At 34.1% G+C, this 26,328-nt stretch overlaps 1 protein-coding gene across 1 annotated transcript in view; it reads left to right on the top strand.

Annotated features, from left to right (window-relative positions):
* The window catches only part of LOC140445054 (X-linked interleukin-1 receptor accessory protein-like 2), a 200,336-nt gene that overhangs the window by 122,738 nt on the left and 51,270 nt on the right, over positions 1-26,328 (top strand). Inside the window, exon 2 of the mRNA XM_072536845.1 lies at positions 14,155-14,336. Within this exon, the coding sequence (XP_072392946.1) occupies positions 14,155-14,336 (182 nt within the window). The remainder of the gene's footprint in view (positions 1-14,154; positions 14,337-26,328) is intronic.

The raw sequence follows: 26,328 nt of genomic DNA, 5'->3' as shown, positions 1-26,328 counted from the left end.
ACAATTGACAAGTACACGAGCGTGAACAGACATGGCAAGTATACGCAAGTGATAGTCACTATGGATAGAGATCGTCCAGAAAATCTCGTTGTTGCTTCCGCAGCTTTTGTTGTGATGAGCTCTGTGTATTTAATTAAATTAAAAAAAGAGAAGAAGATGGTGGATGGTATAATTCAATAAAAGTCGAAACAGCATTGTAGATACAGCTAAAACAGCATTGTAGATACAGAAACTGAATATATATAAATATTTTTTGTAGATACAGCGCCACCCATATGTTGTAGGATATCAAACGAGAACCTTTAGGCCATATGGCCATTAGCGAATCTTTTTTTTCTTAAGTTCATTTATAGTGCACTGGACAGACATGTTATCTTGTATTCTTTTCCAGGCATCATTAACTTCATTACAATTTTTATGTTCTTTATGTTTGGTCATCCAAATGACCGATTCATTTTTATAAAAATCAAGAAACTGCAACTGCTTCATTTCAATTAAAAAAAAAAAGACACGCACACAAATAAAATTTCTGTACGCTCCTGAGATCTTTGAAAACTAAATGAAAAGTCGCAGTAACTGCCAATTATTTATACACTTCGTTTGAGCGCCTCTGCAAGCATAGACAACTATAATATGTACTTCGAAAGTGTACGAATAATCGTGATCCCTTTGGGTCATTTTTACCGACAGCAGATGGAAAACCAACGAGTGACAAATAATTGTACAAGTAATCCACTCACACGACATAGCAAATATACGCCAGTGACGATTATTCGCAAAGTACACGAGTCCGGCTTGAGACTAGATACATAATAACAAAAATCAAAATTATTCACACAAAGCGTTCGCACTATTATCATCTACGGTTCCGCAACCTGGATTTTTAGACAAATCGACAAAAAAACATGTGGATCCTCAAGACTTCACTTATGTAGGAAATCTTAAAGTTATCTTAAAATTGTTAATGGAGTACAGAGATGACTATTTGAAGGTACGATGTGATGACTATTTGAGACAGTAGTCAAAACTTTGAGGGCGCATATACAGATTGAACGAATTTAAAACGGAACATACGAAATCAATGTATTTCGGCTCAACTCCGCTCTAGGTGGTTGGCCAACAAAAGGTTGTCAAATAATTATATTATAAAAATCCAATACTTCAGCGGGCTGCTGGATTCTGAATTCATTCAAGAACAAGTCAAAACTCCACCCAAATAGGTTGCCTAGAATCACTGAAAAAACTAGACTACACAAGCAGTTATTATGCTGTCAAACCACTTATCGCTTCCTTATAGCCCAAGAGATAGAGCCGAAATTTTGAACTGATCAGTAATATGACATTTCTCTATTGGAATATATTCATTGTAACTGGGTTAAGACTTTGCCTTACAGGCGGACGCCCCTCGTGGTACAGGGGGTGGCTATACAGGGATGAAGTTGTAATTTTTTTCGGAAAAATTAACGATCGATAATATGGCTGAAAATTTGCCCAGAGTAAGATCTTGGCATAACTAGACGAAATCCCAAAGGGCGGACGCGAGAGTGGATACATAAGGGGTGGCGGACAGGGGTGAAATTGCAATTTTTTGGGGAAAAATTAACGAGAAGAGTTTGTCCGCCATTTTCATGGCTCATTATTTAGCCCCTAAAAACTCTAAATCCAAAAGGGCGGACAGCTGGGTTGGTACAGAGAGACATAAAACGGGGTCAAATGTACCACTTGCCTGCGCATTTTAGGTCTCGGTAACAATTTTCAAACTGATTTTATTATGACATTTTTATACCGATTGATTTGAAAATTTGTATGCTCACTTCTGTTACTATTCTGAGAAGCGTCAAGTAGAGTTTTCCTCAAAATTTTCCAAAAAAATTTCCGTAAATAAAAATTTTCGTAATTTTTGGAGGTAAAATTTAATTTGTAGAATACTTTCGATTTTCTGTAAGTTATACCATGATTTTTTTCCAAAAATTTTCAAACGATTTTTCCGATAAGAAAAAAAAATTTAGGAAAACTTTTCTAAAACATTTGATAAAACTCTATGTAAAACTCGTCTGAATCTTTTATAGAATATTTTGTAGTTTTAAAATGATATTTTGATAATGTTTTTTTTTTCAAACTAAAGTCATATTTACTTTACAAATCACATTTTTTTCTTAAATATAAATATTTTACGAATTAATTTTTAATTGAATAAATGTTTGATATTTGGTATTTTATTAAATTAAAGTAATTTTATAATGTTAACTATTAAATATTTTTGGTATAACAAATAGTAATTTTACTTATTTTTTATTACAATAAAAAGGTTTTTAAATAATTTATATTGCATAAATAATGGTTGTTCAGATATAAGAAAAATTTGATATATTATTACATTAATAATCAAATACAAAATATACTATTTCTATTTATCAATAGGTAAAATTCAATTTGTAGAATTCCTTTAACATTTTACAAATAATTATTAATAAAAATCAATTTAATAGTGGAATTATCAATTTTTTAAGTTTTGAAATTTACTTTGTAGATATTTTCAATATTTTTTTAACTTTCAAATTGATTGAATTTTTGTTTCATTAGTTAATTATAATTTTACAAATTCGGTTTGGACATTAATTGTGCATCATTATTATTTTAAAATATTAAAATAATAATGATGCGCGTTCCATTTAGATCAGTAATTCTAGACGCATGCGCTAGATGTAATCATGTAAATAAAGTATCAAGATGCTTTTATCCAACTTGGTGAAACTGACTTCGATTGTAATGAAGTTTTTGACACTTTCATATGTCACTTATAAGGAACAGGGCTGACGAGAACAATTCCAAAAAGAAAAGTAAACGATGTCAGATTTCCACTATTTAACCGGCAGTCTCTAAGTTGCATGATGTGAACGAGCCTTTAAAAAAAAAAACTAAAAAATTTCGATACTTCAAGCTTACCACCATGTCATGATAAATTACACCAACATCTACTGCGAGCTCATTATATTTCAAATATTTGGACAAATGCTCATAAAAAACTACCAACAGAATTGATTGTTGAATAACATGGTTGGGAGTTTGAAGATGAAACATATAAATTCAAATAGTTTAGTGGACCTTAGATGCCAGAATCAGTTCGAGAAGTAGTGATTGAAAATGAAGCAGATAATGAATGTGATATTATTGAAAGTGAAAGTGACGAAGATGATGAATGTGATGACATCAATGAGAGTGAGAAAAATGACGAAATTTTAAAAGTTTTTCTAATTTTTTTTTCTTATCGGAAAAATAATTTGAAAATTTTTGGAAAAAAATCATGGTATAACTGACAGAAAATCGAAAGGATTCTACAAATTAGATTTTACCTCAAAAAATTACGAAAATTTTCATTTACGGAAATTTTTTTGGAAAATTTTGAGGAAAACTCTACTTGAAGCTTTTCAGAATAGTAACAGAAGTGAGCATACAAATTTTCAAATCAATCGGTATAAAAATATCATAATAAAATCAGTTTGAAAATTGTTACCGAGACCTAAAATGCGCAGGCAAGTGGTACATTTGACCCCGTTTTAGGGCTCTCTGTACCAACCCAGCTGTCCGCTCTTTTGGATTTAGAGTTTTTAGGGGCTAAATAATGAGCAATGAAAATGGCGGACATATTACTTATCGTTAATTTTTCCCCAAAAAATTGCAACTTCACCCCTGTCCGCCACCCCTTATGTATCCACTCTCGCGTCCGCCCTTTGGGATTTCGTCTAGTTATACCAAGATCTTACTCTGGGCAAATTTTCAGCCATATTATCGATCGTTAATTTTTCCGAAAAAAATTACAACTTCATCCCTGTATAGCCACCCCCTGTACCACGAGGGGCGTCCGCCTGTAAGGCAAAGTTTTAACCCAGTTACAATGAATATATTCCAATAGAGAAATGTCATATTACTGATCAGTTCAAAATTTCGGCTCTATCTCTCCGATTATTAGACAAGCTCCTCTTTCCTTTAAAGGAGACAGATAGTTGAACGATATTTTATACAATGTCTATTACCGGGTATGGATTTATTTTTGTCCAAGTTTTATATGGTCCACTATTCCAAATGCAGTTCAAACAGACATATATTAAATTATATGTTCCGTTTTAAATTCGTTCAATCTGTATATCCAGGAATGGAGTACGGTTAAATGCTGTAAAAGATGATGATTTTACATGTTTACATTTCACAATTACCGATGTAACCAGGTGAATTTCATGTAAAATACATTTTGACTTAAGCACTTCAGGAATGTGCATCTATTTGTGTCGAAAAACCTTCGAACATGTCGTATATTTGAAAATCAAGTCACAAAATTTTAGAATCAAACAATACTAAAGTCGATCTGCACAGTTTTATTACTATTAAATCCGATACACATTGTAATATTGCAAAGGTGTAAATATTTCTATTGTAGAAAACATAATAAACAGTCAGCTAAAACCGCTATGCTTTATTTAACCTTATTTCCTATTTGTGTTGAAAACCGGGGTAAATAAGTGTTTTCGCCGAAATTATCATGTTTATTTTTGCACCGCATTGAACTTGATCTATTTTAGAGATTCGCGGAAACCACGGTGCGCTATTTCACTTGACATATTAGCGATAAATATTATCAAATATAAAGTGGTAATATATTGCTGCATTTGCATGCATAATGCACCGTTTTCTAACCTAAATATACAGGTAGCAAAATTAGATTGTAATACAATTTTAATATAAGTTTGCGTGCTCTAATTAGATTATAATTATATTCTAGACGTGAATCTGCTTAATAGTTTAAACAGTGTTTGACATTTTTTGCCATGAAAAGGGTATGCAGTGTTTTCATCTTTTACTACACGTAATTCCGTGAGTTGGGTATGTGCGTTGTTCATGCGCTTTGCATAAATCTAAACTCACAAATTTTCATGGTGTTTCTTTGATGTCAATTTCATCGTCTATATTTTTATATGGTGCTTTATCTTTTGCTACAGTTAATGATGCTGTCAATATCTAGTTTTCTGCCACTGTTTAGAAATATGCTTTATTGTCACTGAAAATTATTGAACAATTTTATGGACAAAGCTAAAAAAAATCAGTCAAAAAGTACAAAAAGTATAAAAAGTATAAAACAAAAACAAATATAATAAAAAAAACAGAACAATACAATTTTAAATTAGTAAAATTATTGTATCACTTAATCACTTACATAATTTGTACAGACAACAACAATGAGACAAATTGTAGCCACTGCTTGAGACACCCAAATCTAATTATAAACAATATTAATTTTGTTTCTTTGTTATACATTAAGAAACTCGTCAACTGAATAATATGGTCTTTCAGAGAGATAGATTTTTGTCATCTTACGAAACTTAATGAAAGATGTTGCGGATTTAATTTCTCTTGGAAGGTGATTATAAAGTTTTTTTGCACTATATAGAATAGAATTCTTTACTAGCTGAGTGGACGGGATCGGTAAATAAACGTTACAATCCGAATTTCTAATGGAGTAGCCATGATCAGGTCTATCGGGAAAAATGTTTAGATACTTGCGAATCAAACAAACCGTTTAAAATAAATAAAGAGGGAAGCGTCAAAATTCCGTGATTTTTGAAGTAGGTCTCTTGCAATGAGTTGTTTGTTTGAGACCAAATAGATAACGAATTGCTCTTTTTTGCAACTTAAAAATAGTATCAAATTGGGTCGCTGTACCAGAACCCCATATCGAAGATGGGACTCAAACAATGAGAAATATGCCATTTTGACAGAAGATAAATTTAGTTCCTTCGAAACAGATCTTATTGCAAAGCAAGCTGAGGCTAGTTTCTTCCTTAAGGAGTCAGTACGCAAGGACCATTTAAGATCGCTGTCGATACTGATTTGGCTCTCATTCAAAAGCAAGGGTTGAATGACTTCTTTGTAAGATAATGCTACTGTCTTCTCCACGTTAAAGCTAAGTAAGTTGGAGTCTGACCAAGCCTTGATTATAAGCAAATCAGCTGTTATAATTTAATGAAGCGTTGAAATATTAAAGCTGCTCCAAGTAATACTGGTATCATCAGCAAATAGAAAAATTTTCCCTTTAATTTTCAAGTAAGTGATGTCATTAATGAAAAGTAAAAAAAGAATGGGACCTAATACTGAACCTTGCGGTACTCCACACTCAATGTCTTTACAACTATAGTCGGTGTCTTTTATTCTAACCAATTGTTTCCTACCTACCAAGTAAGTTTTGAACCAATTCAAAGACACACCCCGAATTCCATAGAAAGTTAATTTTTTTAATAGAATGTCGTGATTTACGCAGTCAAAGGCTTTGGAATAGTTGCAGAAAACGGTGGCAGAAGAGAGGTTACTATTTAGTGATAGATATACCTCATGTAACACAGAAAACATGGCATCACTGTTACATTTATTAGACAAAAAGCCGAACTGATTTTGCGATAAAATATTATGTTTAAGGAGAAAGGGCATAAGGCGAGCTTTTATAAGCCTTTCAATAATTTTTGATAGTGCTGGTAACAAGGCAATAGGTCTATAGTTGCAGGCATCAGATTTGTCTCCACCTTTATGAAGAGGAATAACGATGGCAGTCTTTAGGCAGTTAGGGAATGTACCTTTTTCAAGGGAATCATTTACTAGCGAAACCATGACCTCCAATACATTATGCGGAAGATTTGACAAAATTTTAATAGATAATCCATCTGTACTACAGGACGATTTGCTTTTTATACTACGAATTGTTCGAATGAATTCAGTCTTATCAAGTGGTCCTAAAAAGAAGGTATCAGCAATGTTTTTTGAATTAGGGAGATAGGAACCTGGATCTTGTTGTGGCGAAATAGTTGAGGTTATATTTTTACTCACATTAACAAAGTAATCATTTAGATTTTCGGGGTTAGGAAAAGAAAAGGTTTGATTCGCTGCACTGGTTTTATTTCGAAAATCGTTTATTATTGACCAAGTTTCTTTTGAAATATTTTTGGAGCTTGTTAGGCGATTATGAAAGTAGGATTTTTTGGCTACTTTGAGTAGTTTTAGATAGCATTTTCTGTACGTATTGATATAATCAGAGATGGGGATACTGTCATTAAATTTTTTAATATATAGCAGAGAACGCTTATTCTTCGCAGATATGCGAATGCCTTTGGTAATCCAAGGTTTGTAATGTTTTGGCCTGATGTTTACTAGAGGAAATGCTTTATTAAAAATAGATACAACTTTATTTAGAAAATCACTAACATTACAGTCAATGTCCCCGGAAGAAAAACTCCAGTCAGAAATCAAGCATGAATTATAGAATTTACGAAAGTTTTGAGTGGAAAAAATCCTACCTATTCGTCGGGTTTTTGAGTGTGGTGTTTTTAAACTGCTAAACCGCTTCATGATCAGAAAGCCCCCATTAATAACTGTAGAATGGACGTCAGCCAGCGGGTGGAAAATCAGAAACCACATAATCAATTGTCGAGGATGATGTTTTTGAGATTCTTGTTGGAGAATTAACGGGCATTGTGAGACCATATGATTCAAAAATAACACTTTGACTGCGGACTTTTTAAGGATAATGTATACCTGGTGCGAAAGATTATTTTTGTAAAAATGCTTATGAATTTTTTGTTATATAGGAGGACAGTGTTCATATTTAAAATGATATATACAGGGTGCTAACTAATTTTTGACTTGGGACTTACATATGGCCATGCGCACCCTTGTAAGATTTTCTTGCTTAGTGCTGACTGGCGCTCATGAGAGTCTTACTACTGATTTGGTTTCTACTTTTGTCAACAAATAAATAAAAGTCAATTAAAACAAGGATATCTATATATTGCACAAAAAACATTACAGTTTTCTAGTCAAAATAGTGTAAAAATATCTTTTATAATTCAAAAATCTAAAAATTCAGAACGTTATTTTTTGAACATTCTTCTTCAAGTGCCATCTTCGTTCCGAAGGTTGGCGATCATTAGGGCTATACGTATTTTCGAAACTGCTGACCGAAACAATTCGTTGCTGCTACAGCTATACCAATACCATTCCCGTAGATTCTTTAGCCAGGAGTTTCGTCTTCTTCCTATGGACCTTTTTCCTGCTATTTTCCCTTGCATAATTATTCGAAGCAGTTCATATCTTTCGCCTCTTGTAATGTGTCCCAAGTATTGCAGTTTTCGTTTTTTGATCGTAAATATGACTTCCTTTTCTTTATTCATTCTTCTCAAGATTTCGACATTTGTGACTCTCTCGGTCCATGATATTCTCAGGATTCTGCGTTACATTCACAGTTCAAATGCCTCTAATTTTTTGGTATCAATCTTTTTCAACGTCCATGACTCCATTCCATAGAACAGCACAGAAAGTACGTAACATCTCATCAGGCGAAGTTTCATTTCAAGGCACAAATCTCTTCCGCAGAACACTCTCTTCATTTTAGTGAATATGGATCTGGCTTTTTCTATTCTTATTTTGATTTCTGCTGAGCTATCGTTGTCTTCATTTATAAAAGTGCCTAAATATTTGTATTTGTTAACTCGATCGATAATTTCATTGTGTAAATATAAATTTTGGACATTTTGTGTTGATTTCGATATTACCATAAATTTAGTGTTCTTTATGTTCAAAGATAGTCCATATTCTTCTCTGCAGTCTGCTATCTTATTCACCAATGTCTGTAGCTCTTCAAGTGTTTCTGCGATCAGAACGGTATCGTCGGCAAATCTCAGATTGTTTAATCTAACACCATTTATTTTAATACCTACGGATTGCTCAGAGAATGTTCTACCTTCTGCCCAAAGCTTTTTCTTTGTGTTTTGCCTGCATGACTTACTGCAGAAATTTTAGTAATAATATATGGTGCTTTATTGTTTGTAATAATTTAATTTTGTTGATTCGGTAAAAGCGAGATAAGAATCGATAATCGAATATCATAGAGTGGCATTTTATAACCTGAGTACTCATTGTTTAACAAATGTGAATTTAATAGCATTAGTTGAAGGAAATGTATTCCTAATTTTTTACAACACCTCAACGTCTTTCTGTCACAGGGGTAATAGGAACTCAGTTGATCTTGTCGGTCAACTCCTCCCATATGCCCATATACAAAACGTCCTTCCATTTTCCTACTTATATGTTATTCCGATAGACCGCAACTGTTTCATTTTTCTTTAAAGGCCTGACTTTTGCAAATTTATCTCCTTGTTCTAAGGTATAGTTATCTGTCAGATGAAAATTTGATATAATAAATTCAAATTTATCTCTCGTAAGAGCTTCTGTCACAAGTTGATTGTAAGCATCTCTGTCACGTTGCCAAAACATTCTCCTGCTAGGAATGTTTACATACTCACTCAATATGAGAGTTCCCAGAAAAGCTTTGACTTCATATTCTCGAACTTCTTGTTGGCGACTCTTCTGTGAAGCATATCGATTAGTTTCTGACGGTTCAGGTGTATGAGTTCTTAATAAAAAAAAGGGGGAAACCATTTAAGGAGACTCTTAGAATCGTGTTGTTCTGGAAGTTCGTTTACAATGATACATTGGTCTTCCATCTGAATGTCCTTTACCCAGTGGTAGATTTTTTTCCCCAGACCCTTTAACTGTTCTTTTTTCTCCCTGCTCTGTTAATGAAATATTATCTTGAGAATCGGTTACTAATGCGTCACCGTCATTATTTTGCATACTTATTTCAGCAGAAGCTTGTAATTGCGACCCAGGTAAATTATCCATCAACATTATATCTTCATCACCAGAGTCTTCGTCTGTTAGGACATCACATGCATGTATTGGAGGCATCAAAGTAATACTATCTACATTTGCTACTAAATTTTCATCATCTTCTAACATACTAAGCGCATCCTCCAATGAAAAGCCCCTAAAAATAAATAATAAAATGTCGTACAATATTTTGTACACTTAAATCAAATGGCCTAACTCTAGTTATAAAATAATATTTTATCCAATTTATAAATCTAAATTGTAATATAAATGTATTTTCTACAAGTAAACACAAAAAGAATATTTTTCTTGTATACATTATAACAAATATTTACTTACTTAGTAAATCGTATTCCGAATTCGGCCATGTTATAAAAACCGTAAACTTTATCACAATATTATCGCCAAATATTTCAAAGCCAACAATTCACAACTACACTCTATTGTTGATTACTACATACTGAAAGTATTTAGACGGTTATCAAGAAATATGATCATTATAGATAATCAAGTTAAAAGATATTTGTGGTGTATAATTTATTGTACGTCAGGCATATCTGGGTTAACTTTATTATTCCTGTGTGCAACACTAGTGCTATGAAAGTCAACGTTTCTTCGAATGTAACAGGTTTCCATCGTGTAACTCTGGACTTCTCACTAATTCCTTTCGAACAAAAAAGCTCTTCAGGATAACGATTAGTTTCCTTAATAAATAAATTTACTAGTTCATCATCAACAATAAATCTAAAAAAATCGATAGGTTCCTTATTGCCTGGAATTGTTTGTAGAAGTTGCTTTTTTTTTAGTCAACTGGAACTTTTTCATTTCCATCGGTACATCGGACCATTGCAAAATACCATCAATAATATCCTTTGTAACATCCGACTCTTGAATGGATATATCATCAATTGCACCTAACATTTTTTGTAACAAAGTACCATACAAATCAATTAACTATATTACCTTCCTCATCATCTGTATGCTCTTCCGAATTCGATTCACTCCAACCGCAGTCCCGACCACTTATATCAAAATCTAATTATCATCATCATCGGAATTCTGCAATATGTTTAAAAGTTCTTCTTCTGTTAAAGGTATTTTACATTTTTTTGGTTTTGATCGACCTGCCACATCATTATCCATATTTATTAAAAAAAAAAAAGAAAAATTTAAGACGGCTAATAGTTTTAGGTAGGTTATGTTCTAAACAGCACGCTCACAGATTCACAAACACGTACCTCTAAAGGTGGGTACACATATGCGAGCAGAACTGTTCGTGAACCGTTTGTGAACGCTATATTCGTATAATTTGTACGACGGGACGAACCGCTTGCGAGCTGTTCGTTCGTTGCTCGTCAGGAACCACGGCCTGTCGGTTTTTGGGACGAACACAAAGAATGTTCGCAGGATTCGGACGGTGTTCGCAGCGATATTGTCTGTTCGTGCCGTCGTCGAATCGAGATTGTATGACTTGTTCCTAGTTTGAATTTAGTGCGTATTTTTCGGAATGAATCCAAGTTTTCCATGATTGCACAGTGGTCCGAGAATAAATGTATTTAACTTATTGACTTATATCAGAATAAGAATCCGCTTATTCTGGGATCTGAAAGACCATGATCATTTTCGAAAAAACTTAAAAGATGATGCATGGCGCGAAATAGGTGAAAATGGACATGCCACCAGAAGATTGTAAGCCGAAAATGATAACCCTATCGGCATCGTTTAGGCGCGAAAGGAAAAAGGTCTCCACAGCGATCGGTGAAATAGGAAAGGGTGAGTTGAATAAAACAGAAATTCTGAAAGCATAAATTATATTTCACCAAATTGTGTTCATTAAAAATGGATAAAATAATTATATTCATTTCTACACAAACAAATCTGTTTCGCACAAGTTGGTTCGTTGCTTTCCATGGATCGCGATGAGTTCGCTGTAAACATATTTTCAACGAACTGTGCGCGAACAGCTCGCGAGAAGTTCGCGAATAGTTCGGCTCGCATATGTGTACCCATCTTAATGCTGTTGAAATACTAACGTGTTTATTTTGAACGAGCTTATGGCTGGCTCACCAGCGAGCCATGCGCATCTGACAAAGGAACGATGCGGCAAACATGAGCCATGCGCACTCAAAGTGTTAAACAAGTTTTTTCTTTTGATGAAAAGTGTTTTCTTTTCTTTTTTTGGCTATTTGAATCTGTTGGATATATGAAATGGATATATGTTGGATTTATTGATGGAACATGACATACACACATTCATAAAATACACATGCACTCCTGCAATATGCTCAATTAATAAATCACCAAAAACCAGACAGTCACATTACATACTGCTCACCATACGGTGAAATATGTATTACGACTACTGCGATCCCCAATCTCGAGGAGTATCAAACACCATAGGATTCATGGTGTAATGGTAAATGACATGAGTGATAGTACCACTCGTAAGAATAAAATGGACACTGAGACATAAGAAAAAAGGGATGGCCCAGAAGACGACTCATAAACAAGGGACTATTCTGAAGCTATAAATAGAGGTAAGTGGAGAGGCCACCCTTTATCTGTCCCAGATAAGTCTCAATGACACTAATTGGGTTCCAATCTGAAGAAGAAACAACGAAGGTGATTATTTCAATGTTTGATGTCATTTTTATTGAGCCATCTGATCTTGATATTAATGTATAAATGTTTTCAGAACTACAGAAAAATTTTATGTTTATATACACTGCGCTCCAAAATTAACGCATAATTTTAAAAACCCTGGTAAATCAAATAATTTTAATGTTTAGATTTTTGTGCTAATATATTATTGTTACCCCCAGTATATTGTAAAATTTATCGAAAGAACAGTAAAAAACGCTGATGTTTTTACCGTTTTTGCAAAAAAAAATAAAAACATGCTAATTGTGCTTCATTTTATTTCGAATTTAGTTGGGTTGGATTACGTTGTGCTGAACGTTTAAAGGGGTTTTTCAAGTTTATTAAGTGTTTTTTCTTTAAAATGAACCACCAGCAGCAAGAAAATCGAAAATTGTCAGAAAGTGACTGTTTTAAAATTGTTACTCATTGCGAAGAAGTCACTCAGGTAGAACTCGCTGAACGTTTTAACGTCACTCAGTCAATCATTTCAAGAGTGTTAACACGTTTTTCTGTTACTGGAAGTATCTCGAGAAGACCCGGTCAAGGCCGTTAAAGGGTCACAACTCCTAATCAAGACCGGTTTTTGACATTTCGTACACTGAGACAAAGTGTACTTCTCTTTAGATAGAAAGTTTATTACCAGTACTTCTCTACAAAATGAATTTTTGGAACGTTATAACTTTAGAATCAGCCAAAAAACGATTAGAAGAAGACTTGCCGAAAACGACCTACACCCTGGAAGGGCCCATTAGTGACCAGAGACCATAGAAGGCAAAGATTGCATTTTGCTCGTGAACATGTTGATTTGAAAAATGACGTTTGGAGAAGAATATTGTTCATTGATGAATCCAGGTACTGTCTTTTTTCTGATGACAGGAGAAACCGAATGTATAGAAGGCCTGGGGAACGCTACGCACAGTGTAACAGCGTAGGGACTGTACAGTATGGCGGCGGCTCAGTAATGGTGTGGGGTGGGATTAATTTAGAGGCTCGTACGGAATTGTTTAGAATAGATCGCGGTCGGCTTACATCGCAGATGTATATAACAGACATTTTAGAAGAGCATGTCGTGCCATACACCATTAATTGGGGATAATTTCATGGTTATGCAAGATAATGCCAGGTCACACACAGACACACACACACGACAAGAATTGTGCAGCAGTATCGTCAGGAGGTTGGAATTCCTGCCATGGATTGGCCTGCGAGAAGTCCTGACCTCAACCCAATAGAACATGTTTGGGACATCATAGACAGACGACTACGACAACTACCTAATGCACCAAACACATTAGATAAACTGTTTTTGCGGTTGGTTGAAATTTGGGATCAAATTGATCAAGAAGAAATCAGAACGATTATTCTCAGTATGATAGATCGTTGTCAAGCAGTAATAAATGCCAGAGGAGGCAATACTCGATACTAGTACACGGTACTAGGATTTTCTTCAACTTTAAAAATTTCAATTTCGTCATTAATTTATAATGTTAGTTTGTTTAGATCAGTTGTTTGTTTACATGTTTAGATTTATGATGTTATATTGTTAATTTCAATACATTTTTTGTAAAAAAAGAAAAGTTTTTAATTTAATATGTTCTAAAACAACCATAAAGTAGAAAAGAACAAACAAAAATTTTTTCATTACAACTCAAAATAAGAATTTTCAAATTATGCGTAAATTTTGGAGTGCAGTGTATTTTTATAACTAAAAAAATTTTGGGAATCTTATTTCTCGGGATAGGTTTTATACAAATTAGAATATTTTAAATACTTTGTGTAGTTACGTATATTATTTCTTTTTTACAGGTATAAAGACAATAAAGTCTATCCATGGCCTCTGGAATTATCCACCATGTTACTGTTTCCTGCTAGCGCTAATCAAACTATCTACGTCCAGTCCGTGAAACCTACCGATGCAGGAAATTATACTTGTGTACTGAGGAATGATACTGTTCTGCATTCGCATACGATACAATTAAGACTTTTTGGTAAGTTCTAATCAAACTTTCTATCAAATCAAATCTGAATTTTATGTTAGATATTAAAGATTAGTCTGTAACGATGGAAATTCCATAGTGACCGGTAATAAAAGTGATACATTTTATTGATCTTATAAGAATCATAAAAAATGGCAAAAATCGCACATTTCTGCGCGAAAATAGGAATCGGTATAACCGGATTGTTTTAATTATATACCGACACAAAATAATCCGCTAATGCTACTCGTACAAGCTCAGGTAATCGATACATTTTGATGGTTACTGTGTTAAATGATTATTTTTGACAACGGATTATAAGTTCAACATGATAATTCGGAAATTGAATTTCCCATTTTTCAATATTTCTCGGATATGTTTTTGTAGTACCTACCAGGTAGGTATAAATAATTCTATATTCTTGATAAGAACTTTAAATGGAGATAACAGAAATGGGTTGTTACTGGGAGATTCTGATTATACAGTAAAGCCATTTTTTAAGTCCTCTAAACAATCCATGAAGAAAATTTCTACAAAGAACTCCATATCACAACCAGATATGTAACAGAACTTTTAATGTATGGATGATTATGTTTAGGTAGAAGTGACTGTTAAGTTGAAAAGCTTTAACCGCTCTAATCTACACCAACATTCTATAACCTAGCGAGAGATCAAACTGAAGACAATTTTGAAGATGAATAATTGCTAAATAAAGACATTATTGAACTTTCTAAAGTTGAAGATGTTTACGCTAACCTTATACAGTGTGTAAAAGCCAAATGGAATCAATTCATTATTTAAGTTACTGTACATATTTATAAAAAATCCCGAAACACGTCAAATTTAAATTATAACTTGACATTCTTTAACGTGAAAATGCAACCCCTACCTCCAACCCCCTTAGAATGACAGGTACAACCCCCAATTTTTAAAATAGGAAGTATAGGCTTGTGATATATCGTTTGAAAGGTCTTTTCATTCTCCATCCAAAATTTCATCTCATCCAAAATGTAATGCAAAACGTAATAAAATGTAGAACACGAAAAAGAACTATGAATGTTAATGAAGTAGATGTTCAAAATATTCACCGCGAACGTATTGGCAACATCCTAATCTCAAATAAAACTGTCTTCTAACATTATTTAACATAACAGGCGTGATCGACCTAATCGCAAGCGTTATTCGTTCTTTTAAGTCATTTAAATCAGATGGTTTAGTTTTGTACACATGGCTCTTCACATATCCCCATAAAAAGAAATCTAATAATGTAAGATCAGGTGATCGCGCTGGCGATTCAATCGATCCTCGCCTCCCTATCCACCGATTGGGAAATATTGTATCGAGGTACTGCCGGACATTAAGTTGGTAATGTGGTGGTGCTCCATCCTGCTGAAACCATATCGTATTCGCTGGAACTTGAGGGTTTCCTGGATCAGGATATAAATTTGCCAACGTTGGAATGACATCATTTTGAAGTAGTGCCAAATAATTGTTGCCATTCAAGTTGCCCTCAATGAAAAAGGGACCAATGATATTGTTTCCTACAATCCCTGTCCAAACATTAACCTTTTGAGGGTATTGAGTGTGTTCTTCTCTCATCCAGTGAGGATTTTCCGTGGCCCAGTAGCGGCAATTTTGCCGATTAGCATGACCGTTAAGTGAAAAAGTACACTGATCAGAAAACATAACGTCTTCTAATTGGATAATATTGTTATCCAACATGTCCATCATTTGCTCACAAAAAAAAGTTCTCCTATCAAAATCGTCTTCCATGAGCTCCTGAGTAGGTATCATCTTATAGGGATGCAATTTATTTTCTTTTAATATGTTTACTATCGATGTATGGCTAGCATTGAATGTAGTGGATGACTGTCTACTCGATGTATGTGGATTTTCCTGAAACTCAAGCAACACATCTAATTTGAGTTAGTCACTCAGTGCATTGGCAGCTGCTTTTTTTATCTGCCTTACATGACCAAACTCGCGAAACTGCTTCTCTATTTTAGTTATTGTTCCTTGGGATATAGGCGGTAAATTAGGAAATTTCTCATGAAATAGGCGAGTTACTTCCTATTGTGTTCGGGTGTTATCTCCGTAACCAATCATTTGTAAAACTGTTATTTTATGCATTTCCGTTATTCTAACCATTTTTCAGAATTGAATTGAACGAACTTTTTACTTAAATTAAAATACTGACAACTTAAATAAAACAATTTACTAATGCGTGTTAAAATAACGTTGCCACGGAAATTCTTTAAAGTTTTTTAATGGTTACCATCTAAAAACCACATTGCTATGGTTTTTGTTCACTTTCTCATTATCAAGACATAAACGGGAAATAAGTTTTGAGTATATTTTAGCGAATTTCGGTAACCACATGATTTTAATTTATTTTATCTTAATTAATCTTAATAAACTTGAAAGCGACAACATTTTTGAATGGAGAATGAAAAGACCTTTCAAACGATATATCACAAACCTATACTTCCTATTTTAAAAATTGGGGGTTGTACCTGTCATTCTAAGGGGGTTGAAGGTAGGGGTTGCGTTCTCACGTTAAAGAATGTCAAGTTATAATTTAAATTTGACGTGTTTCGGGATTTTTTATAAATATGTACAGTAACCTAAATAATGAATTTATTCCATTTGGCTTTTACACACTGTATAATATTTTAGTGTTATGGAGAAACCTCAGAACCCCTAAGAATTATTAATATACATGTATTATTTTTTATTCGTTATTAATTTTTTTACAAAATTTTATTATTCCTGTCACCACAAATTGTATAATCAAAAGAGATTAAAACATAAGTGTGATTTCTTTGACAATTACTTAAATATTGGTGTGTTCCGAAATAATTGTATTCTTATCTTACAGATAAGTAACCGCAATATAATTTGATGTGAAAAGACGGGTACATTTTATTTTAATTTTAGGAATAAATGTCTATCCTTCATATAACTAACTATCTGTTAGATTGATCAATATTAATCTAGAGGTGAGAAGACCGGCCCTTTCGTACAAGAACTTTATTATTTTAAAAATTTAATTTTTAACTCTTTTGAAAGTTTGTTTATCCTAAAATATTGGCTGCGAATTTGTTGATCGGTAAAAATATATTACAAATCTCGAGCTTACCCAATAAATGAATTGCCAAACTAGAATTCCGCTGATTTTTGTTAGTTGATCGATTTCATAACACGACTTTACGCAAAAGTTCAGCGATTCTCCAAAAATGACCTATTTGTTATGAAAGTTCTAATTCAGACTAAAATATCATTTTGTTAAAAATTTGTTTATTTGTCGTTTGAATTACCACTTCGGAAATCGTTCTCAAAATACAAAACATTTCCATCAAGTAACGGTCGAATCCTCGAAATCGGTTTCCGGTCGAAAAAAACTGGAGAAAAAAAGCACGAAACAGATCGGAATGGAGAAGAATCCTAGAACAGGCCAAGACCCAAAAAGGGTTGTCGAGCCAGTGATGATGATGATGATGAACGGTCGAATCCATCACCATTTTTTTTTAATTATTTTTAATAAAAATACTAAATTGCGTTAATATTAAAAACAAAACTTTATTATTTTGCAGATTTGCATTTTTTCTCAAAACCTGTGACATTTATTGTGCAATTATCACGTTATATTATACACATTAATATTTATTATTCCATTGTCGTTACACTAACAGATGTAAATCCTAACTTAACTACCATAAGATATGAAAAGAACTTTTTTGAATTTATAATACGTTGTTACATAATGGTCGCCAGTTGTTTAACGCTATGCAGAAAAAAAGCTACACCTTGTTCGATTACAGAAATGGAATTGTCAGCTTTTACCGGAAACTCGTGGGCGCCGATAGGGTAGCTCTTACTAAGAGTAGTACAGTCACAGTTTAATAAGGTTAATAAGGTGTTACTTAATAAATCGGATGATGTTTTATTGTTTTATGAATAAATTCGTTTTAATTCTCGACGTAAAGAAGATCTAAATATTAAGATATTTTTGATATAATAATGATAATATTTTTAACAAAAACTGGCAGCACAAGCCAGACGTAAAACATGTTTTGTTAGCTAGCGTAGTAGTGTTGACGTATATTGGCCTCATTGTTTCAATTTACTTGTTTTGTTTTTAGTTTATTTCCTTTTTACTTTTTATCCATTCAGACATATTTTAAAATACAAAATCTGCAAAGTCAAAATGAATGAATACAGGACGTAGATGATGCAACTCTATGCCCGCTTACAAATAAAACATTTTTATGTAATAAAATAATTACTTAATTGAAGATTAATACCAAAGCAGAATATCAAAATAAAAACTGGAAATAAGACAACCAAAAGGTTTCACGCAACTAAGACTTTTATACAGGAATCTTATATCTCACCCACCTTGTTTAAAATATATATTTAATAAGGATTGATACATTGGGAACAGAAGTACTTATAATTTGAATGCCAGATACCAGAGATAGTTGTATTATTAGAAAGAACAGAAAGAGCCATCGCCATTTGGATTGAGAAACTAATTCAAAGAAGAATTCCTGTAAGTGGTTATTTAATCCAGGAAAAAGCTCTTCCATTTTATGAGTTAATGAAACAGTCAGAACCACCAACTTCCATTTCCCAAGCTGGTAAAAAATTTTCAGTTAGCAAAGGATGGATAAATCGGGTTTATCAAAAGAAATGCATTTCATAATACATAAAACGATCACAGGAGAGAGTGCTACAGCGATAAAGCAACAGCAAAAATATGTCCACAGAAGCTAGCGAAAATTATTGAAGATGGGCACTATTGTGCCGATCAAACGGGACTGTATTGGAAAAAAATGCCTAACGGTACTTACATCGCAAATGATGAAAAAACTGCAAGTGGATATAAAGCAAGTAAAGATCGAGTAACATTATTACATACTTTGTAGCAATACATCAGGAGACATATAAATAGTCACAAAAACGAATAGAAATATGGACCAGTTTTTTTTAAGATTTTGTATGAATTTCTTTCAGATATTTGAAGTCATTTATCATGCAGCCTATTTCTTTTAATTTCTGGAATAACAAATAACAATAAAGGGAGTTCGGTTCTGCATCGATAACTATAATATTGCATTCAATATGAGCTCCGAATATTTTTAACATTAACAAAGTTTAATGTAAGTTATAAATTGTGAATCTTAGTGATATATTGAAATAAACTGTAAGTGTACAAACTCTTAACATCTTCTTCTTCTTAGAGTGCCATATCCCTACGGAACGTCGGCGACTACCATGCTTATAATATTTTTATACTGATCTCGGTCTTGCGCTACGTGTAGCAATTGGTCCGCTGTCAAACCTGTCCACTGCCGCAAATTCCTCAACCAAGAGAGTTTCTTCCGTCCTATCCATTTCTTTCCTTCGATTTTACCGTTGAGAATTAGCCGAAGGAACTCATATCTTGGTCCTCTGATTATATGTCCAAGATATTCTAGTTTACGCCTCTTAATAATATTTAATAGAGTTCGTTGATGTCCCATTCTTCGAAGAACTTCTTCGTTTCTGGTTCTGCTAGTCCATGGAATTTTTAGTATCCTTCGATACAACCACATCTCAAACGCCTCGATTTTATTCATGATATCGGCGTTTAAAGTCCAAGTTTCACATCCATACAAAAGTACAGACCACACGTAACATCTTGTAAACTTTTCACGGATTTCCAAATTTAATGAGTTATTGGATAATAGAGGCTTGAATTTTTGAAATGAGTTTCTTGCCTGTTCAATTCTACATCGAATTTCGAAGGATGGATCTAGATTTTGGGTAATCCAATATCCAAGGTATTTGAATCTCTGAACTCTCTGCAGCGGTTGTTGGTTTAATATCATTTGGGTTGCGCCGATATCCACTTTACTGGTCACCATGTATTTAGTTTTATCGATATTTATCGACAGTCCCCAATTTGTGCATTCCATGTCAACTCTATTGATTAGCTCCTGCAGATCGTCTATGTTTTCAGCTAGAATCACAGTATCGTCGGCGTACCGTATATTGTTAATTATTTCTCCTCCTATGATAATTCCTTTTTGATCTTTTAAAGCTTCCCTAAATAGATTCTCAGAATACACGTTAAAGAGGGTGGCAGATAGTATACAGCCTTCTCTTACGCCTCGTTCAATACTGATTGGCTTTGATTCTCTGTTGTTGGTATTAATAATGGCTGTTTGGTTCCAGTAAAGTTTGGCAATAAGTTCGATGTCTTTCTCATCTAGTTGGATGCTCTGCAAGGCGGTAATTAGTATGGTATGTTGAACGCGATCAAATGCCTTTTCAAGATCAATGTTTATCAATCTTTACATAATATCCAGTTAAATTAGCATTAAAGTCAGCAAATTGCAATTATTTGTTATTGTTGTCAATAAACAAATCCAGTTTTACCAGCAAATAACCGCTTTTAGTAAAGACCGATATAACTGTTTTAGCAGGTGTACAGGGTCGGACTTACTTTTCACAAACGTTTATCGAAATGAATTCAAACATGGAATCACACAACAGTTCTACAATACAAGACCATCAAAATCAAATAAACACATTACAGTCATACTCTTCGGCAGCGTCGAGAGTGCAATTTCCTTTAAAGTCCCAAGCAATTATCTTTAGTGCCTTAGATAACACCAAACTTCGAGACTACCTTCTCCCACGTGGAAATATAATTCAACCGAAAAATATAATCTTCTCTTCTAGATTATCTAATAATCGCATATGTATGTATTTATCCAATAAACAAATAGTGGACGATTTTATGAATAATCATGGTCAAATAGGTGAAATTGTCAGAGCAATAAAGTTAGTTACACCAGCGGAACGACTTGTGCTCTCCGGCGTATGTCCTTCAATACCGCACGACTTGCTAATCAATGAGTTACAAAAAATCGGCATAGTTCCTGTCTCCCCCATGACCTTCCTCAAAATAAGTGCTTCTATGCCTGAGTACAATCACATCCTTAGTTTTCGAAGACAAATCTATATCAGTCCTCACAATCTAACACTACCAGAGTCATTTACTCTTGTTTTTGACAACACGACATATAGAATATTCATTTCTCAAGACAGTTTAGTTTGCTTTAGATGCAAGAAGCCAGGACACATCGCTTCACAGTGCTCCGAACCACTAGCTCAACTAAACCCCAACCAAAACAATGAAGCATCGGTATCCAGCGTAACAAATATATCTTTGCAAGCATCCAATGACACAAACCCTTCTCAATGTGAAAAAATGTATATTTCTAATATCCCGGAGATACCGAACAAAGTAGATTCATCAAATAAGGACAGTCACATAATTAATCAACCAAAAAGAAACTTTGATGAAATTATTTCACCTGAAGCAGATCCATCTTCAAAAGAATGTAACATTTTTCCACCACCTAAAGTCCAAGCAAAATCTAAAAAAGCTAAAATTAGTTCAGCAAGCACTTCTGAATACTCATTTTCTCTCTTACTTGATCCTGCTGAAAACTTCATAGAAAATCACCCTCTACCTTTCCCTCTAAACGTTGATCAACTTAACATGCTCCTAATGAATATCACGGGGTCAACAGATCATATAACCACAATTCAAGAATATACCACAGACCTACCAGCTTTGTCCCATATGCTTAGTCAAGTTTATCCCCATTTAAAGGAAGGATCCATAAAACGTAAATTCACGTCCATAAGAAAAAAAATCCGTAATTATCTTAACAGTGAGGCATCGGAAGCGGAAAGTGACACATCTCAGTTAAGCCAACATTAAATTCAAGTCTTTACTTCAGTGGAATATTGATGGTTTTTTCCATCGCCTTCCTATGCTCCATCATCTAATTGGTGAACAATCTCCTGATGTAATATGCCTACAGGAAACTAATCTGAATCCCCCATAAAAATATAACTCCAACCAATATGACTGTGTTCGCAAAATGAAAGCTCAAGAAAATTTCAGAAGAGTCCATTTCCTATGGATACCATCTCATATAGGCATAGAAGGGAATGAAGAAGCAGATACTAGTGCGCGTAACGCTATCACCAGTGACGCATCAGAAACAGAGTGTCGGAGTATCGCAGGCGATCTAAAAGTTTATTTCAAAAATAAGGTGTTAAGTGCGTGGAATCGGGAGTGGACTGACTCTAGTTCGAAACTCAGAACCATCAAAAGTGATATTTTTTCATGGAAGTCCACAGCCAGAAGTAGAAGATGCCAAATTATTATTACACGTCTACGTTTTGGACACCGTAGGTATACTCATGCCTATCTCTTCTCAAATAGTGAACCTCCAAAATGCGAAACATGCAATACAGTAGACAGTATAAAGCACTTCTTGATAGACTGTCCTAAATATGTAAATCAAAGACAGTCTTACAATTTGCCAAATAACCTGAAAGCACTCCTCAACAAAAGTTTAGTTCCGAACAATTTATTAGGTTACTTAAAATGTATAAATATGTTACACAAAATTAAATGTTAAATTTAATATTATTACAAATGTTACAGGAATGTCGCTAATGACCTTTGGGTGGATGCGACTTTGTTTCTTTAAATAAAAAAAAAATAACAATGAAAGACATAGTTTAAGATAAAAAAAAACAAATAAAATAAAAGTCAAATATTTGATTCACGAAATATAAAAAAAATATTTCAGACACTTAAACTTCTAAAATCATTATTTATCGTCATTGATAACAATTTCTGATATACGTCAAACTGTTGTTCCATATTTAAATAATATTTTTGGTATAATGGTAGTAGGCATAGTACCAGCACGCCATTGAAGTTTTCAATACTTGACTAATGCGAATGACCACGTGCAAGTAGCAGATATGCAAGTACACCGAAATCCCACTCATATATTTCATAGTAAATAATGGCCTTAATACACGAGTAGGCTTTAGAATGATTAGCATTTCCGCAGAGATTCATTGTCACTGCATGCCCCAGATTTACCACAAAAATATCTTGCTTCTTTGGAAATGATTTTATGCACATCCGAGAACTTTATGGTTATAATTAACTTTTTATCATATTCCTTGGCACTGTTTCACGATTTTGAGAAACGGTCGTTTCCAACAGAAATTCTTAATTCGCGGAAGTCTAATTTGTTTTAGACGACATAGTCTTTGTTTGGATATGTACGTGGCTGTAACAGGAACGTTTTGATGCTTATTTCAAGAATTTCCCGGTATACATACAAAGGAAATGGATGTAGGAAATATTTGTGTTTCCCAGGATAATTTCCTTTTAGGAGAAAAATATTTAAAAACAATGTTAGAAAACCTAAAAATGATTAAACTTCTCCTTACCTTCTACAATTAGTAGGTAAAATAAGTTAACAATTTTCGATGATTGGGATGTTTGATAACCAACAAATTGAAAACAGAAACATTTTATTCTAATCAAAATATGTACCATATTCTTTTATAAAGTGTGCGTGATTAGAAAAGTCTTGCAAATGTAATAAAATCTTAATTGAATTTAATAAGATCAGCAAGAAAATAGAATGTATTAAAAAGGTAAAAACAGCGTATTTTAATCAGCATTCTCTTTGTATTTATGCCTTTAGGGTCGACTTTCTGCGTTAAATTTTTACGTAATTTTCTACCTTGGTTCGTACCAATATTGATCTACTACCAGATCTTATTTGGTCTTCCTATAAGAAAGGACACATAGGAAGAATGGAAGAACACTCTTGGACAAAGCGAAAGATTTAATGGCGACCAAGAGCATACACACAGCAAGTCAAGAATATGGTTTAGAACTCAATACAACCAAAACTAAATGCATGCTCATCAGCAGAACACAACAACCTCCGATGCAATTGACATTAAACAACCGAAAAATAGAACAAGTGGAGACATACACATACCTTGGAACCACAGTCAACACAAAATGGGACCAGTCAACAGAAATAAGATCACGAATTGAAAAAGCGCGAAACGCGTTCAACAATATGAAAAAGTGGTTCACAAGCAAAATCTCAATGGAACTAAAATTAAGACTGGTCAAGTGTTATGTCTTCCCGGTCTTGTTCTATGGAGCAGAGGCATGGACCACAACGGAAGCCACCCTGAAGAAACTAGAATCCTTTGAGCTGTGGATATATCGCCGTATTCTTCGGATATCCTGGACAGACCACATTACTAACGTGGAAGTAATGCAGACAATAGGCAAAAGCAAAGAAATAATCTTCACCGTAAAGAAACGGAAGCTTGAGTACTTCGGACATGTCATGAGGCATACTAAGTACCGGCTGCTACAGTTAATAGTCCAAGGAAGAATCGACAGTAGGAGGGGACCGGGAAGAAGACGACACTCATGGATGCATAACCTGCGACAATGGTTCGGACTAACATCGACCGAACTGTTCAGAGGTGCCGTAAACAAAGTCAAAATAGCCTTGTTAATAGCCAACGTCCGAAACGGATAGGGCAAAGGAAGAAGAAGAAGAAGAGCAAACAAGAGAAGTAGAGGCAGACCTCAAACCAGATGGACTGATGACATCAAGCGAATGCTTGGTCACGAATGAATGGAATAGCTGTGAACACTTAATACTCAGCGTCCCTTCATATTAATTTCGCTTTGAAGTGCCTTACCAATCTCAACTTCTGCCCCATCATATTGGCATTAAATGGTGTCATCTTTGTACTTCCAGTAATAAATTCATTCTTAATTTTATCATTGTTTCCCACTCTACTTATCTACATAAGCATTCTTATTTCTGTAATACGCATTATTTGTTTTTCTTTCCTTTTAACTGCTCAACATTCAATGCCGTACATTATAGCTGATCTTTTGGCAATCTTATAGATTTCGCGTTTCGTTTTATCCATCTTGCTTTAGCTCTACTGCGTGCATCTACATCATGATTTCTATGTACTACCGATCATAAATTCCTAAAACTATTATTTTACATAATCGTTTTAGCATCCAGAGTTTTCATTTTATTTGTAGTAGTAACTTCATATTCAAACAAAGTTTCTAAATATTTTGTTCTTCTAAATATTCTTATTCTCTTAAGTTTTAAACATTTTTCTTTAAAAGGCTCTGTTTGTTCTCTAATTCCTTGTCAGCATTTCCCACTAATATCACGTCACCACTATACTATAAATACCAACGACTCTCACCACAAAATTTGCTTATCTCTTCAACACTAATTAGAATAAATAAGAACTAAATTGAGTCCTGATGCAATTCTCATCATCATCATCTAGCTTCTTGCGTCTACTTCTGGAAATAACCCTCCTCCATGCAAGTTACATCCGACTACGCTCTATTTTCCTGGACAGACGACATACGGAATATTCTGGAGGTATATGTTTCAGAATTGTGACAAGTGATCTTGGATCCGTCGGAAGTATGGTATTTCGTTACAGCATTCCTCTCTTAGATCTGACCGTCCCGATCAGCAACTTTACATGAAATCTAGGATAGCGGATTCTACAAGATTCTCCAGCTCTGCATAAACCCTTCAGGAAGAAATAACAGTCTACTGTCTTTGAAGGAGACGATCTCTTCGGGTTAATACAACACACAGTAATTCGTTCGCCAGTTTTTCAAAAGATCACTTCAAGCATGCTTCTGAAAATATTCCAATTCACATTTTCTAGTGCATGGCCTATCTTTGGTAATGCCAAATTCTTGATGTCATAATTGCACATGATATTAGTTACAGCACGCCGTATGTCCTCGTAACTTGCCCCGTCTGTATAAAACTTCCTAGTCACCACATACAGCAAAGGTCGAGCACCAACTTCTAATCGCAGTACTCTTCCAACTTTAGGCTGCTGATTTTTTAACTCATCCAAGCGACCGAACTTCTTGTCGAACCGCCGAGATTCCTTTAGTCACCTCCAAGGTGTTCAACACAGTGGGCTATAGAAACGTTTTCCGGAACAGTATATAGATCCTGCTGAACTTCTGTGGTCACGTCGAATCTAGAAATCTCTTTCTACGTAATTTGACATAAATTTATTAAAACTTGGTCGT

This window comes from Diabrotica undecimpunctata, chromosome 7 (genome assembly GCF_040954645.1).
Source record: "Diabrotica undecimpunctata isolate CICGRU chromosome 7, icDiaUnde3, whole genome shotgun sequence".
Taxonomy (NCBI): domain Eukaryota; kingdom Metazoa; phylum Arthropoda; class Insecta; order Coleoptera; family Chrysomelidae; genus Diabrotica; species Diabrotica undecimpunctata.
This window is presented reverse-complemented; position numbering and strand designations above follow the sequence as displayed.